Below are 13,730 nucleotides of genomic sequence, written 5' to 3'. Positions count from 1 at the left end.
TACCTTTAATTTAAACAATAACCAAATCTTGTCAAATAATACTGATCTGGTCACAGACAGTCTTGCTGGTCCATTCAGCTACTGGCACTTCTCTGCTTGAAAAAAATAAAATGTTTGAATGACACCCACAGAAATTCTCCACATCACTCATCAATGAGTCGACTGCATTGTCGAATCAACCGTGACCCTTGTTCCCTATGTGTATGTGTCAGGTGCTGGCTCATACAGTCAGTCTGTGAATGATTTGATTATGTCAAAGCCCATGGTGTTGTACGCACCCACATCGTCAGACAGCGCGGAGCGCCAAGACATACCATCGTCCCAACACATGCACACAGATGCCATATCGCTGACTGAAACCCACAATGTATAACCAATCAATGTTATAGAGCACACAGATTTTTCATGGCTAGATTTCAAAATTGACACCCACACACATTTCATTCTCTCTGCAACTGCAGAGCTGACGGTGACCCCTCCGATCCGCCGTCAGTGCGGAAAACGTGACTGGCTCGCGATATCACCTGTTTTCTGTGCGTTTGTGTGAAGCACTTAACGCAAGAATGCAACAGAGCTTTTCTAGTCGCTCACAACGGCAGCATCTGTCTGCATGAGTCCTGTTCCTGCAGAGCCAGTTGTTAATTTCTAGCAAGCTCCACTCAAACATCTACAGTGTCCTCAAACGACTACCACACATCAAGCTTGCTTGGATTTGTAGGTGGATTTGGATCAACTCTGCCTGTTAACATAATAAATAAAAAAGTGACACCATTAACCAATAGCAGCTATGGGAAGGAATTTGTTTTGGTGCAAAATAGAGTCGATTGGAAAATAAGAAAACATCTGCGTTCATAGACTGAAGCCACAATTTAGTATTAGCTAAGCTAAAATGCTAAGACGGTTACTGGTATCATTTTTAAAATTCAAGTACTAAAGGTGCCGCTTTAAATCAGATGCTATTTTAAAAAATTGGACTCAGAATTTGGTGGCTGTATCTAGTCACTGCTGCTGACCAACAGCTCTGCAGATATCTCCCAGCCTGTTTGTGCCAGTCGAGCAGAAAAACCCTCATTATTGCCGTTTCAAAGACCCCACTGTACTTCCAGTCAAAAGCGCACTTCTCGACCCATTAGATCACCATGACACCATCACCAGACTCCCATCTCTAGTGTCCACCACAAGCCTCTTTATCAATAATTGTAAACACTCAGCTGCTGAATAGGAACATCTATCTAATCCCCAGTGTGTGTGTGTGTGTGTGTGTGTGTGTGTGTGTGTGTGTGTGTGTGTGTGTGTGTGTGTGTGTGTGTGGAAGTTGGTGATGTGGGAAAGAGGGGAAAAAGAAATCCCTTCGCGGACAAATGGAAAGCCACCGGGCCATTTCAGGATAATGGCTTTGATCTTTTTCTTTTTTTATATTGGTCGGGGTGGGGAAATATGATAGAGGGATGAACAGAAATGGATGGGTGTAGAGAGGAAGACAGGTTGGAGAAAGAAAGGGGTGAAGTGCTTAAGAAAGGAGAGATAAGGTAATGAGAGAAAGAGAGAGTGTGGGGGAGGAGAGGAGTGGGACAGGAAACTATCAAGAGAAAGCGAGATTAATGGGAAGAAAGGCGATGAAACACAAAGGAGAATGAGAGCAGTAATTCAATATTGGAGGTTTATCCATATTTATGGGCCCGAGAGAGCTGAACATTAGCGGAAACTTAAGCCGACGTGAAGACATGTGAGAAATACTGTGATAGGAAGGCGTGACTATCCCAGATAGCAGAATTTGAAGCCGCACGAATGCATCAGCACAATGTAGAGGAGCTCAGAGGTGTGAGACACTTAAAGGGCTGTACACGAGGTTGTGCAATTATATCTTTCTCTTGATATACTGAAATATTGACATCACTGCTGACAATTTTATCTTTAATTCTAAAAGTTATCATGGTTTTACTTAATTTAAGGTACATTTTTAGCAATGCTGTGTTGCATGGATGCCAATGACATCGTCGCATGAGTCAAGCTGGTCTCAACTTTTTTTTTGATGCTCCAACGACGCGATGAAGCGTCAACCAGTCATATGTTTTCATTTCTCCCTCTTCCATTATCCAGTTCTGACAAAACGACTTGCAAGACTAGCACCTCCCCCTTTGATCACCTATGATGTACGTTGCTCAAATTGTCAAAGTTAGCAAGCTACGATTGGAGGAGGTTCCAGAACGTTTAGTCTCCCCAACAAGTCCTAAATTGAGATGACGAAATGTGTGTTTGCCCATGTGTGTTGGGGTTCAAATGACTTCTTTGTTAAAGTTAGGGAAACATTGTGGTACAGGTTTAGATATGACTACTTGGTTATGATAGTAGATACATGGTCAAATTAAGGGAACCACTGCTGTCATTCTTTAAACATAACCAATGTATGTCAGCTGTCGACAGTGTTCTGTGGAAACCACCCCACCGATACCCAACCCCCACCTCACCCCCAAACTCACTCATAGAAGTGAGAACATCTTTTAGATCTCCCAAAAAGGGAATCTTAAAGCAAATGTAGTTGGGTTAATGTCACTTTGATAAAGCTGGATGACACAATGTCCATTACCTCTCTGGTTTCTGTTAACCAAAAACGTGTAATTTGTCGTTAAAGGACAAAACATGCAAAAGCACCAGCATGATCCTTTAAGCCATTTGACCTTGTGTTTATGGAATTCTGTAGCGCATTACATGTGACTGAGGACAGCCGGACAAGCTGCTGCAGAGAGTAACACTGGTGAGCAACGTCATAAACCTCTTAATGATGCTTTACTCCCCGCAAGAAACACGACACGTTGGCCGTTAGAGCCTAGCCTCTCGTAACAAACACCAAGCTAGATGCGGAAAGAGATCCACATCTCCTAATCTTCAGGAGGAGGTGTTGTGCAGGGACAGGAAAATACCAATATCATTGCTCGAAAAAAAAAAAACCTTCGTAATTTACTTAGCATTACAATCACTGAGTGCTTTCTCAACGCCGTCATAACGTTTTCAGGTCATGTTTGAGAGCTCCTCCGTCCGTCTTTGAGCCATGTGTAGTTATGTAAGTGAGTGTTCGCGTGTGTGTGTTTCTCCACATATGAGTGATCTGTGTCTTTTGCATATGTGTGTGTGTGTGTGTGTGTGTGTGTGTGTGTGTGTGTGTGTTTGTAGGAGTGTGGAGTTCATTGCTGTAATCTGGTCTCCATTATTTCCTTATTTTTGTTCCCATAGCCCTCTGTTCTCTCTCTTATGGAAGCCTATTTCTGCCACAAAAAAAGCAATAAAAAAAAAAGCATGACAGCTAGGGATGATAATAAAAAAAGTATTCCTGGTAAAAAAGAAAGAAGAAAAAAACAAGTCAAAGTTTTGACTGTTAAAAATCAGGAGGTCGAAATAAGAAAATAAAGACATGGCTTTCAACAAGGGCTGAAGATGATCCTTCAAATGTCACATATGGGACAAGAACAAATTTAATCTTAATTTTTCTTCTTATTTTGTTAGCAGCCATTGATTTCTGGGATGTTCTGAGTGGTTAAGACCGTCCATCTCAAGGAAACATAAGTTTTAAATTTCAAAAACGTAAAAAAATATATATTTTAGAGTAATTATAATGATTGGATTATTAAAGAAATACCATTGATCACATATAAAGACTATAAAACATGATATTGATTGCGTTCAGCTTCTGTATGGAGTGTTTACTCGGCTTCATTTTATTTCACTGTACAGCAACTGCTAAAGTTCTTCTTCTCACAAGCTTTTTTTTTTTCAATTCTTAGGCATGTGTCCGAGTAATTGCACGCGGCATAAGGGCTGCCCTTATATGGTGTTTAGGGGGCGTTGCCTATTCTAATAGTAAGCAAACGGCCACATGTGTGATCAAGTGGGATTCATCATTCACACCTGGGGAAGAGCCCATACGAACTTTTGGTGCGTCTGGAGTTGACTTCTCTTATTTTGTCTCTAATTAAGAAATTGAAGAGGATGTTGCTGCATGAGGCCCAATACGTCACATCAAACACTGTTGCGACGGTAACACCCATACACGCCTTGGGAAGTGTCAAAGCAGTTTTCCATACATTTCCAAATTTTTCCAGGCCCGCATCGGAGCCGTGTTTATTTACTCTCCTCCACTGACTTTCCATTTTCTCTCTTTCCCTCCATGTGGCATTTTCAAGTACTGAATCACTTGAGCAAAAATATGTTTGTTCCTACTGTCACAAAAACTACCCTCTGTGGGGGTGACCCTGCCCTATGTGCTAAACCGTGCACGTTTGTTGTTTGGGCATAAGTAAAAGGGGCAGTTTTTGAGATGAAGGGTGTAACACAAGCAACCATATACCCCTGGATCCAGAGAGGAAATTAAAGGATTTGAGGGGTGAAACCTCTCCAGTCATAGCTTCACACAAAGACTGTTTTCTTTCTCACTCTAGGGGGGGGACAAATATCCTGTAAATATATATGTTTCGCTCTCCATTTACAACTCATGTTAAAGAAGCAGCAGGTTTTATGGAACTAGAGGAATTATTTTGTAATGTTTTTTGCCTCACTCCAACAACAATATAGGTTGTGGTTAGGGTCGATTTCATAAGCAGGCTGTGTGTTTCCATCGGCACTAACTCAAAATGAGACAGTGATGCTAAAAGCCGGAAAGTGGTCGAGTAATAAACAATCATCCTGCTTGTCAGAAGTATTTGTCTTGTTTTTTTTAACTTGAAGTTCTGTGCTGTTTTTATTTTTTATTTTCTGTGCTGAATCCCGTTCAGAGAAAGATGTTTCACTTCCTGACAACTCAGATAGTTTCTCTGCCGAATTTATCAAACTCTGGAGAGTCTGCCTGCATAGCTGAGAAGTGAGGTCAATCCTTCGCTGCAGCTGCCGCCTGCAAAACACTAACAGATAACAGGCCTGTCTGTCAATATCGTCCCCCCCCACTGTCTCTGCTCGCCCTATTTCTCATCAAGACTTTTTGCCTTACTGCTTCAAGAGTGTAATGCCCTACAGTTGTCCTATAGTTGTGACAAATAGCATCTGTCGACTGGATTCACAATACTTGAACTCCACATTCATGAGTGATGAGTCAGTGACCCCAACCCCCCCCCCCCAGTCTTATCAGAGGAATGATGATGCATTGTGCTCACCCAAATGAGGTGAGGAGGTTGTAGATATGGTGATGGCATACTGGAGATCTGGTTGCAACAATGAGGTCGAGGTCAGAGATTTATGTTTCTGTAGATGTTTTAGATTAAGGGAGGGATAAATCTCTGCTAGCTATAGCATGTTGAATCAATGGCATATTTCCCACTTTCCCCATGAAACATTTTCCAGTTGTTTACTAATGTATCTATCAACAAAAAAAAAAAAAATAGAATAATGGGAAGTGTTGAGATAGATAAGAGTGCGTCAATTTAAAGGTAATTAAATAAATTGATGATTTATTCAATACCACCATGCATTTGAGTACTATTATGACTTAGAAATCAATCTGGCTTTTAGTGTTATTTTTTTGCTTTTGAGGCTCCATAACCGGTAACCTAATGTACCCGCAAAAACAAAGTAATTGAAAACACTGTACAACAAAAGTACTATGTAATAAAAAGTGTCATTAAAAAGTTTTAGATGTGGTTATGAAGTGACATGGGTGGTTTTCTTCTCTAGACTGATGGTGCGGTTCTTAAGTGATGGTGATGTGGTTGTAGAGTGTGTTTTTTTGTTTTCTTAGTTTCAACACAGACCAAAACCATCAACACTAGCTCCCAGGCAGAGTGGCTTCAGCTACTATACTGTAAATGTTAAGGTCCCATCAGTGGTTGTGTTGTAGGATGCACTTTCAAAATCTTCTGCTTCTTTACTTTTTTGTGGTTCAGTAGAGGGAGAGGAAAGACAAGGAGTTGCCTGGTTCACACCCAGAATGTGACATTACCATAATATATATAAGGTGGAGGTGGCTGGATGCCTCCTGTGTGCGGCGTGACACGGTATAAATTTCAAGGTGACACTGAAAAGACATGCCATTTTGATCAAGTCATCATTACTCCAGTTTAAGTCCCAGTGAATCATTGTCTCTCATTGTGAGTCAGACCAAAGCCAGTCATCAGTGATGCATGATTTACAACTATTAACTCATTTAAGAGTTTTTCAAATTCAAACTGCAAGAATCCAGCAAGTCGAGCACTTACTGCAAAGTCCAAACCCTGAAAATACAAATCCAAAAAATCCATATACTGGTGAAATGCAGTGCTGTATGTTCTCTTGGTAAAAGAAAGTCAGGCCAACATCACATTTTTGTGGCATTAGATGCACATTCAGCACAAGTGTTTTGTCGGGCTCATTAAAAGGCAGAGGAAACCAGGAATTAGTATAGTTCAGAACATGTGCTTGATCACTCGTTAATAATAGTGACTCATGACCAAAACAAAGCAAAAAAACTGTGTTTTTGTGCTACTTTAATTTGTGTGCCTCTCAAATTCTGTTATTAGCTTCAAATACAGATATATTGCACTTTTTCCTTTTCAGGATGCATACACATGTGATGTGAGTAATTGCCTTTGAGATTCATAATGGATTATACACATGTAGGCCCTAGAAAATCCTGTTGCAAAATACGAATCATCAGTGAAATCTGTGTCTTGGTGTAACTGGATAAAACCATGGGCCCAGAACAGCCTACTAATAAATTACATGAAAAATGTACAAAACTTTTTCTCCAGTCAAACCATGCCATATGAGGCCATGCCATTGGGGTCAAGGATCAACAACTAGAATGGGAATAGACTTCATATAAGACTTTTTGAAGCCTTAAATTTGGCATTTTGGCCGTTGCCGTCTTGGTTTATGGCCGTCGCCATTTAGGGTATTTGGTCCTTGCCATCTTCCTTTTTTGCAACCAAAAATGACATCAGAGAGTGGAGCAAAGTACAACCGAACACTGACTACTGGATGAGACATTTTTAGGTGACCATAAAGGTTTCAGTTAACTTTCATGAAGTGAAAACACACAGTGAAAGGGTTAAAGTTCTAAAATGAAAATGTAGCCCTAAAGCAAAAAAGGTATATTTTACTCTAAATGGACCATCATTTACTAAATGAACATCATGCTATATTGAAGAAAAAACTATAGATTAAGACCATAAACTCATGTTTACAATATTTACTGAGGGAATGAATCAAGAGAGAAGTAGGGCCATTTTCAAATCGACTTCTATACAATCAGAGGAGTTGCCCCCTGATGGCCGTTAGTAAGAATGCAGGTTTAAGACACTTCAGCATTGACTTCACTTTTCAGAACTAGAGATTGCAGCCTGTTTTCCCATTTAAAGTAACAATAAGTCTTTTATATATATATTCCTGAACAGTTTTCCTCAGCACCAATTCCAACCTCTGCTTTGTGTTTCCTCAGGTGCGTTCATCGTCTGCTGGACCCCCGGCCTGGTCATCCTCCTCCTCGACGTCTTCTGCGCCAACTGCAACGTCCTCACCTATGAGAAGTTCTTCCTGCTCCTTGCCGAGTTCAACTCGGCCATGAACCCCATCATCTACTCGTACCGCGACAAGGAGATGAGCGCCACCTTCAGGCAGATCCTGTGCTGCCAGCGGCAGGAGAATGTCAACGGGACGGTGGCGGAGGGGTCTGACCGGTCCGCGTCGTCCACCAACCACACGGTTTTGAGTGGCGGAGCGCACCACCACCACCACCACCACAACAACGAACACTCGGTGGTATAAAAAGGAAGGGCTGGATCTGTGTTGGAGATACTGACTGAGAGAAGGTGAACGGGAAGGTTTGAGAGGGACTGCGAACATGATTCAATCTAAAGACAGTAAGGTGATGACTCGGAGAATGAAGATTAGATAGATGACTTGATGACGACCTGGATGAGATCGCAGCGAAGAAGAGGATGACGTCTACGAGGACTCTGATAGGCTGTTAGTATTTCTGCTTAGTTGTTTATTAATTGTTTTGAATGTGTTGTCATGGACAACGCTGGTATGAACTATTTAAAAGTAATCTGTGAAATGAAGGTAATGCCAGTACTCCAGTGTTCTTTAACTTTGTATCCTGTAATTTCAGACTTCTTCCCCTCGATCCCCATTCTGAAGAAAGATCTTGTTACATCATACAGACCTTTTACATTCAGCATCACACTACCATTGGGGTGTTACTCCACATCCATTGGAGGACTCTTTTCGAACACTATTCTTTCTTTTTCTGTTTGGGAGGAAAGACTTAAAATTTTAAGACACACAAAAGACAGATTTTTTCCTTTCCAAAATGCAGGCGTCAAAGTGAACCATTTATGGAACATCCTGCTGATGCTCATAAGATAAATGAATATATCAGTACTGACATGTTTGACATGTTTAGCGACTTACCAAAAATGACCATTATGGATTTTTTAAGTGACCAGAGCCGTTATTTATTTCTGCAGCAGATTCCTCAATCATCTTTCAATGACAAGTGACCTTGCGACCAAAACTCATCATTCCACTGATCCTCATCTCCCACTGATAAGGCTTTAGTGAATCCAGTTTCTTCCTTTCGTCCAACTTAAATACACAAGGCGTCCGGGATCTGTTGTTTGTTCCCTCTAAGGAATTAGAGACAAGTTGTTCCAGGGATCTCAGTAAAAAGGAGGAGGGTGTTTGCGGTTTTAGAACAGGCTCTGTGCCATGGTGTTATGTGGAGACACGGTGAAAGTCATCTCTGCCGAGTGTTTGCAGACTTTGGGTCATGACATAAAATGTGCTGAGTTGTCTGCCTCTCGTGGTTTTACGAAGCGTCTCCACCAGGCTGACTGAGGAAAAAGTGAATGTGAAAGTTACAGTTTGGTGTTTACTCATTGTGAGAGGTGGCAAGATGGGCCGTCACGTCTTTTTATAGCATGGACATGAAGATAAAATTGATGCCTGCCTTATTTGTACTTGACAAACTCAACTTTGCCACAAATGAGACAGAAGTAACAGTTTTGACTGCAAACACTGACCCGCGAGTGTCACGACAGTACATACAGTTATATATGACAGTTATATTTCAGTCTGGACCAAAGAGGTCGACTGACCCACAGACCAATTGCATAGCTTGGCCAATACAAATCCACTGGTTAATCATTCAGTTGTATTCCAATATTTCTCTCCATAGTTTGAAGGAAATCCTTTGGTCCTGCCTACTAAATGTAACTCATGAGTGCCATTTCAGCTGAGCCGCTAATAAATATTAGCTGAAAACACCAATGTGCATCTTTTATGGCAGTATTCATGAAACATTACCATCTGTGAATTTCCTCATTTTCATGAAGTTCGCGCTTGCAGTACCACAGTACCCTGCTTTACAAAACACTCAAAGGAAAGTGCGTAAATATAGTTCCTGTTACCAGAAACTGAATGTCATGTACACACTTTTTTGTTTTTTGTTGCTGCGACAGTGTTATTGGTGATATGAAGTAATACAGATGTCCATCCAAAATAATATATGATGTTTTTTTATGTCACTATATAAGAAGGTTGAAGTTATGATTTGTTTTTTGTGAACCAGTCCTTATTTGGAAATGCTGCAGATACCAATAATCCAAACCTTTTTCTGCATCTCTGCCTCTGTCTCCTCGCTGTCCCTCCTCATGGCGTCTTAAACAGAGGGACATGCCATGCGTTTAAAGCTCCCATTGATTTAAAGGTGCAGTGTGTAGGATTTAGTGCTACCTAGCGGTGAGGCTGCAGACTGCAACTGACTGAAACTTCTCCCCTTGTGCCAAGCGTGTAGGGGAAATTCAGTGGCCCGGCACAAAAACGTGAACGCGTAAAAATGATTCTATCTAGAGCCAGTGATTGGTTTGTCCACTCTGGGCTACTGTAGAAACACGGCAGCCTAAAAAGGGCCATGATACACTTCTGTAGATCCTCCAAACGCTACACGCTGTAACTGTAAGGTGGCACATATTACAGATTGGACTCTGTACTTGTCTCATGCGTATCTGGGTGACAGGCATAAAGGCATACATATATATTATTTTTAAAGGGGCACTGACAACAATGACGTCTCACAGTTTACTCTTAAGATAATATTCTTGTTGAATGATGATATCTTATTGCCTCAAGTGCACTCCTCCACTGTCTGCTATTAACTTGAGATTCAGCTGAAGTCAGCCAGCCTAGTGATGCTGTGATGTACGTTGTTAAAAATCACCAGCTGAACGTTTTTTTTGTGGTGACTCGAATCAAAACACATTCTCGCCAAAATACATAGACAAAGCTCCAAACAAGCGAACAGCCAGATGTTTTCCAGGAAGCAAGATGTTTGTCAGGGATTTAAGCTGCTGCTGAAATTAAGTCAGCTGGTATTTTTGTGCCTGTCAGAGTTGGTCAAAATGTCGCCCTGTCTATTAGGCAACTGAAGTTCTTTTATCCAGAATTATGATTATATTGTTCACTGTTGTTGGCCTTTTTAATCTACAAGCTGTGCCTTTCCACTTTAAAAAAAAAAGAAACAAACTCAAAAATTCTCAGGCAACAATCTTAGATATTTTCTTCTTAGACAATTCTACTTAATTCCTTTATTTTTGCCTTTGAGATGGTGCATCCTTTACTTCTTTTAACGTCACAACAGGCCTCAATAGACTAACCACAACAGCAGCAGGTGCAGTGCCACTCATTGTATCTTTGACCAAACTTTGTCAGTCTTCGGCTCTGGGCCCAACCCTCCATATTTGACATTAACTGTAACAATTTTTCTAACAAAGTAATGCTTCAGGTTATATCGCAAACCAACTAAACTGTCTGTCTTCGTATGCCTCTGTTTACCAGTGTGTCTTTATTTTGTACACTGTTGTAAGTATATGTGTACAGTATGTATGTATATAAAATATATTATTCAAAGTTAATCACCAAAGGGAAAGCGTTTTTGTGTTTGTAAATTTAAGTGTGTTATAATCTGTCCAAACGTACTGTAGGATTTTGTTTATGGTTATTATGTCATGAGCTCTTTTGTGTTGTGAGCCTAATTAATGCATTTCCTGTCGACTATTACGGTTATTAACTTGTTTGTGACCCAGAACTAGATATCTATGTGTGCAGTGCCTTCCAGTCCTCCTGAAAGAGAAACTTAAAACCAGGCTGAGAAGCAGTGTTTCACCACCCTCTCTGGTTTAAAGTGTGCCTCGTTGCACCTGTAACCACACCCATCAGTGATGTCACAGTGTCCTAGAGTACGCTTGTACATCACCGCAGCAAGGTGGGAAGTTGAACCAGTGGCGGTCAGTGAATACGAGCTCTTCCGCTGGTTTCAACCTACTCTTTAATTCCGTGTGTTGCTGAAAACGTCCTTTTACAATTACCTTAAAGTAAACAAAGATTAATGTCAGTGTTACTTTTACAGAAAGTTTGATGCATGTTTTTACTTTTATTTTCACAGCCTCAAAAAGTTATATTAAATGAGTTCGAACTCATGAATACAGATGGTTTTGTTTTCAGTGTGCTATGATAAAAAAAATATATCCATGTGGAGACACTGATTGAAAATTTAAAGTGATCAATTTGAATTTTTTTGTCTTTTCATTAGGCGGCATATGACTATTGTCAAAACACTTTCACCCATTGATTTCCATGTAAGTCCACAGGCTATTATGCATGTCAGGGTAGGACAATGTCCTTTTCCCAGCTTCAACATGCGGGACCTTTCCTGAAAAACTGTTTTATCACATTAGCTCCCCAGATTAGCACATCCCTGCCATCATATCCTGACTACTTCTGTCTGAATGTCCAATATTTGCTATGGGCGGTGTGTGTTGCACTCGATAAATGTTGTCATTTTCATACCAAAAACTGTTCACCCCAAAGTGTATTCATAGAATGACGATATGTACGAGCAACCGGCGAGGTCTTCCTAACCGTCTAAAAGTCTGTTCTTCCAAAGTGACACGTTGCTTTTAAATGTTTTTTTGTTGCCAAGCCTCAGATTTAACAAACCGTGTACCAGTAGTAGAAAGTAGAAAGTAAGTGTGACACAGACGTAAACAAGATTTCCATACTATCTATACTGCACGGGCCAATATCAATGAATGTCCACCCAGAGTGTTGATATCCCAGCAACAATAAAAACATGAGAAAAGTCTGAATTATTGTGTTGTGTTGTTTTAAGGCCTTTCTGAAATAAATATTTACAAAAACAGAGTTTCAGAAATCCCTACGACTGTGCCACTCATGTCATTGACATTATAAGAATGTTTTTTAAAGATCGTACTTTATCTTGCACGTTTAGCCTTGCTATCGTTGCTACTCTTTGTTATCCACAGGTGTTTTTGTTTCTATGACATCCAAAAAGTCAGTAAACGGGGAACAGACAGACAGACTGATAATGTATGCTTGGTGGCAAGCGGTTTCTTTTTGGGCTAGACCTAATAATCCATAGACCTCAAGGCTGTTCACACATTTTAGACAGCCCTGACTGTTAGCAGACGTCCGTGTGTGACCATGTGTTAATGTTGTAAGGGGGACACATTCGTTCCCAGTGTGGTTCGCGTGGTTGCTCGCTTGAAACGGTTTGCCAGAGAACATCAGTGCTTTGTCTGGCGGAATGAAGGCCCAGAAACCCACAGAGACAAGATGTCGTATCTCAAAAAAACAAAAATTTGATTAAGAGTTGATAATGTTTTTAATCCGTTAGGTGGCACGCTATTGCATGAAAATCACCTGACAAAATTCTGGAGAGGAACACGGTAGGGTTTCTCATTCCGATTGGAGTTTTTGAGATCACTTTTAGTGGTTAGGTTAGCATGGAGGGCAAATAGGAAAGTGTGTACATTTGCAGTTATAATCAAGTGAGAAACTAGATGCTAATTTTCTAACTGTAGCCCAAACAGTTTAAAGCTGCACTGGTAGAATTATTTATAAATATCTATAAATAAGCAGCTGTTTGTCATGGCAACTTTATTGTCCCGCTGCCCCCAAATGGACACTTAAAAAAAAATTTAAACTTGAATTGATTATGAAAGGTTGTAGAGCTAGTTTGTGTATTCATGAGCATCTTCTCCGCAAAACCTATTTTGTCTAGGTTGTCATTTGTGAATGGTTGTCAATCTCAAGAGGGCGGGTCTTACCCGATAAGAGCCTGTCGGAGGGCGTGCTGCGAGGAGCGCAACTCTTTTTGTTGAAACCATGACGGACAGGGGATGATCACCCGCACCCTTGAAGGATTTTGGTTTATTTTCTGTCCGTGTTTATTCGTTGACTCTAAATGAAGTGAAATCTAGGCGCGCTCCATTGGGTTTCATCTGAGGACTGCATCCTACTTTTTAGCACACATGATGGTCTGGTAGAAGATGACCATCCATAATGCTTAGTGCTAATCAAATCCCCTAGAGCTCATCATTTTACCATTACTACCTTGTGCCGTGACATTTTGTTATGTGGAAGCATCTTCTGCCCACTCACACATTTAAATCAATCAGTCATTCATTAAGCAACCAAGTTTTATTTATTAAGCATCTTTCAAGTAAATCAAATGTGATTCAAAATGCTTTGATTGATAATATACAAACAAAACGGAAAGAAGATGAGGAGACTAATGCACATCAAATTAAGTTGAGAAAAATAAATAAATAATGGACTTACATGTGGACTTACATAAAGCAGACGCTGTACATGCAGGACTGCACTGTGTGGTATGTGTGTATGTTGAACACTACTCTTAAGAGTGGACAGCCACTAATGTTGCGTGTGACACAAATGAACCAGCAGTC

General features: G+C 40.6%; 1 protein-coding gene across 1 annotated transcript in view; it reads left to right on the top strand.

The window, feature by feature from the left end:
* The window catches only part of lpar1 (lysophosphatidic acid receptor 1), a 34,519-nt gene extending 22,412 nt beyond the window's left edge, over window positions 1-12,107 (top strand). Inside the window, exon 3 of the mRNA XM_068706013.1 lies at window positions 7,400-12,107. Coding sequence (XP_068562114.1) covers window positions 7,400-7,725 — 326 coding nt within the window. The 3' untranslated portion in view covers window positions 7,726-12,107. The remainder of the gene's footprint in view (window positions 1-7,399) is intronic.
* The last annotated feature ends 1,623 nt before the right edge of the window (window positions 12,108-13,730 follow it).

This window comes from Cebidichthys violaceus, unplaced genomic scaffold (genome assembly GCF_023349555.1).
Source record: "Cebidichthys violaceus isolate CVI_PGR_0920_01 unplaced genomic scaffold, fCebVio1.0.p SCAF_12, whole genome shotgun sequence".
In the NCBI taxonomy this organism is placed as follows: Eukaryota; Metazoa; Chordata; class Actinopteri; order Perciformes; family Stichaeidae; genus Cebidichthys; species Cebidichthys violaceus.
This window is presented reverse-complemented; position numbering and strand designations above follow the sequence as displayed.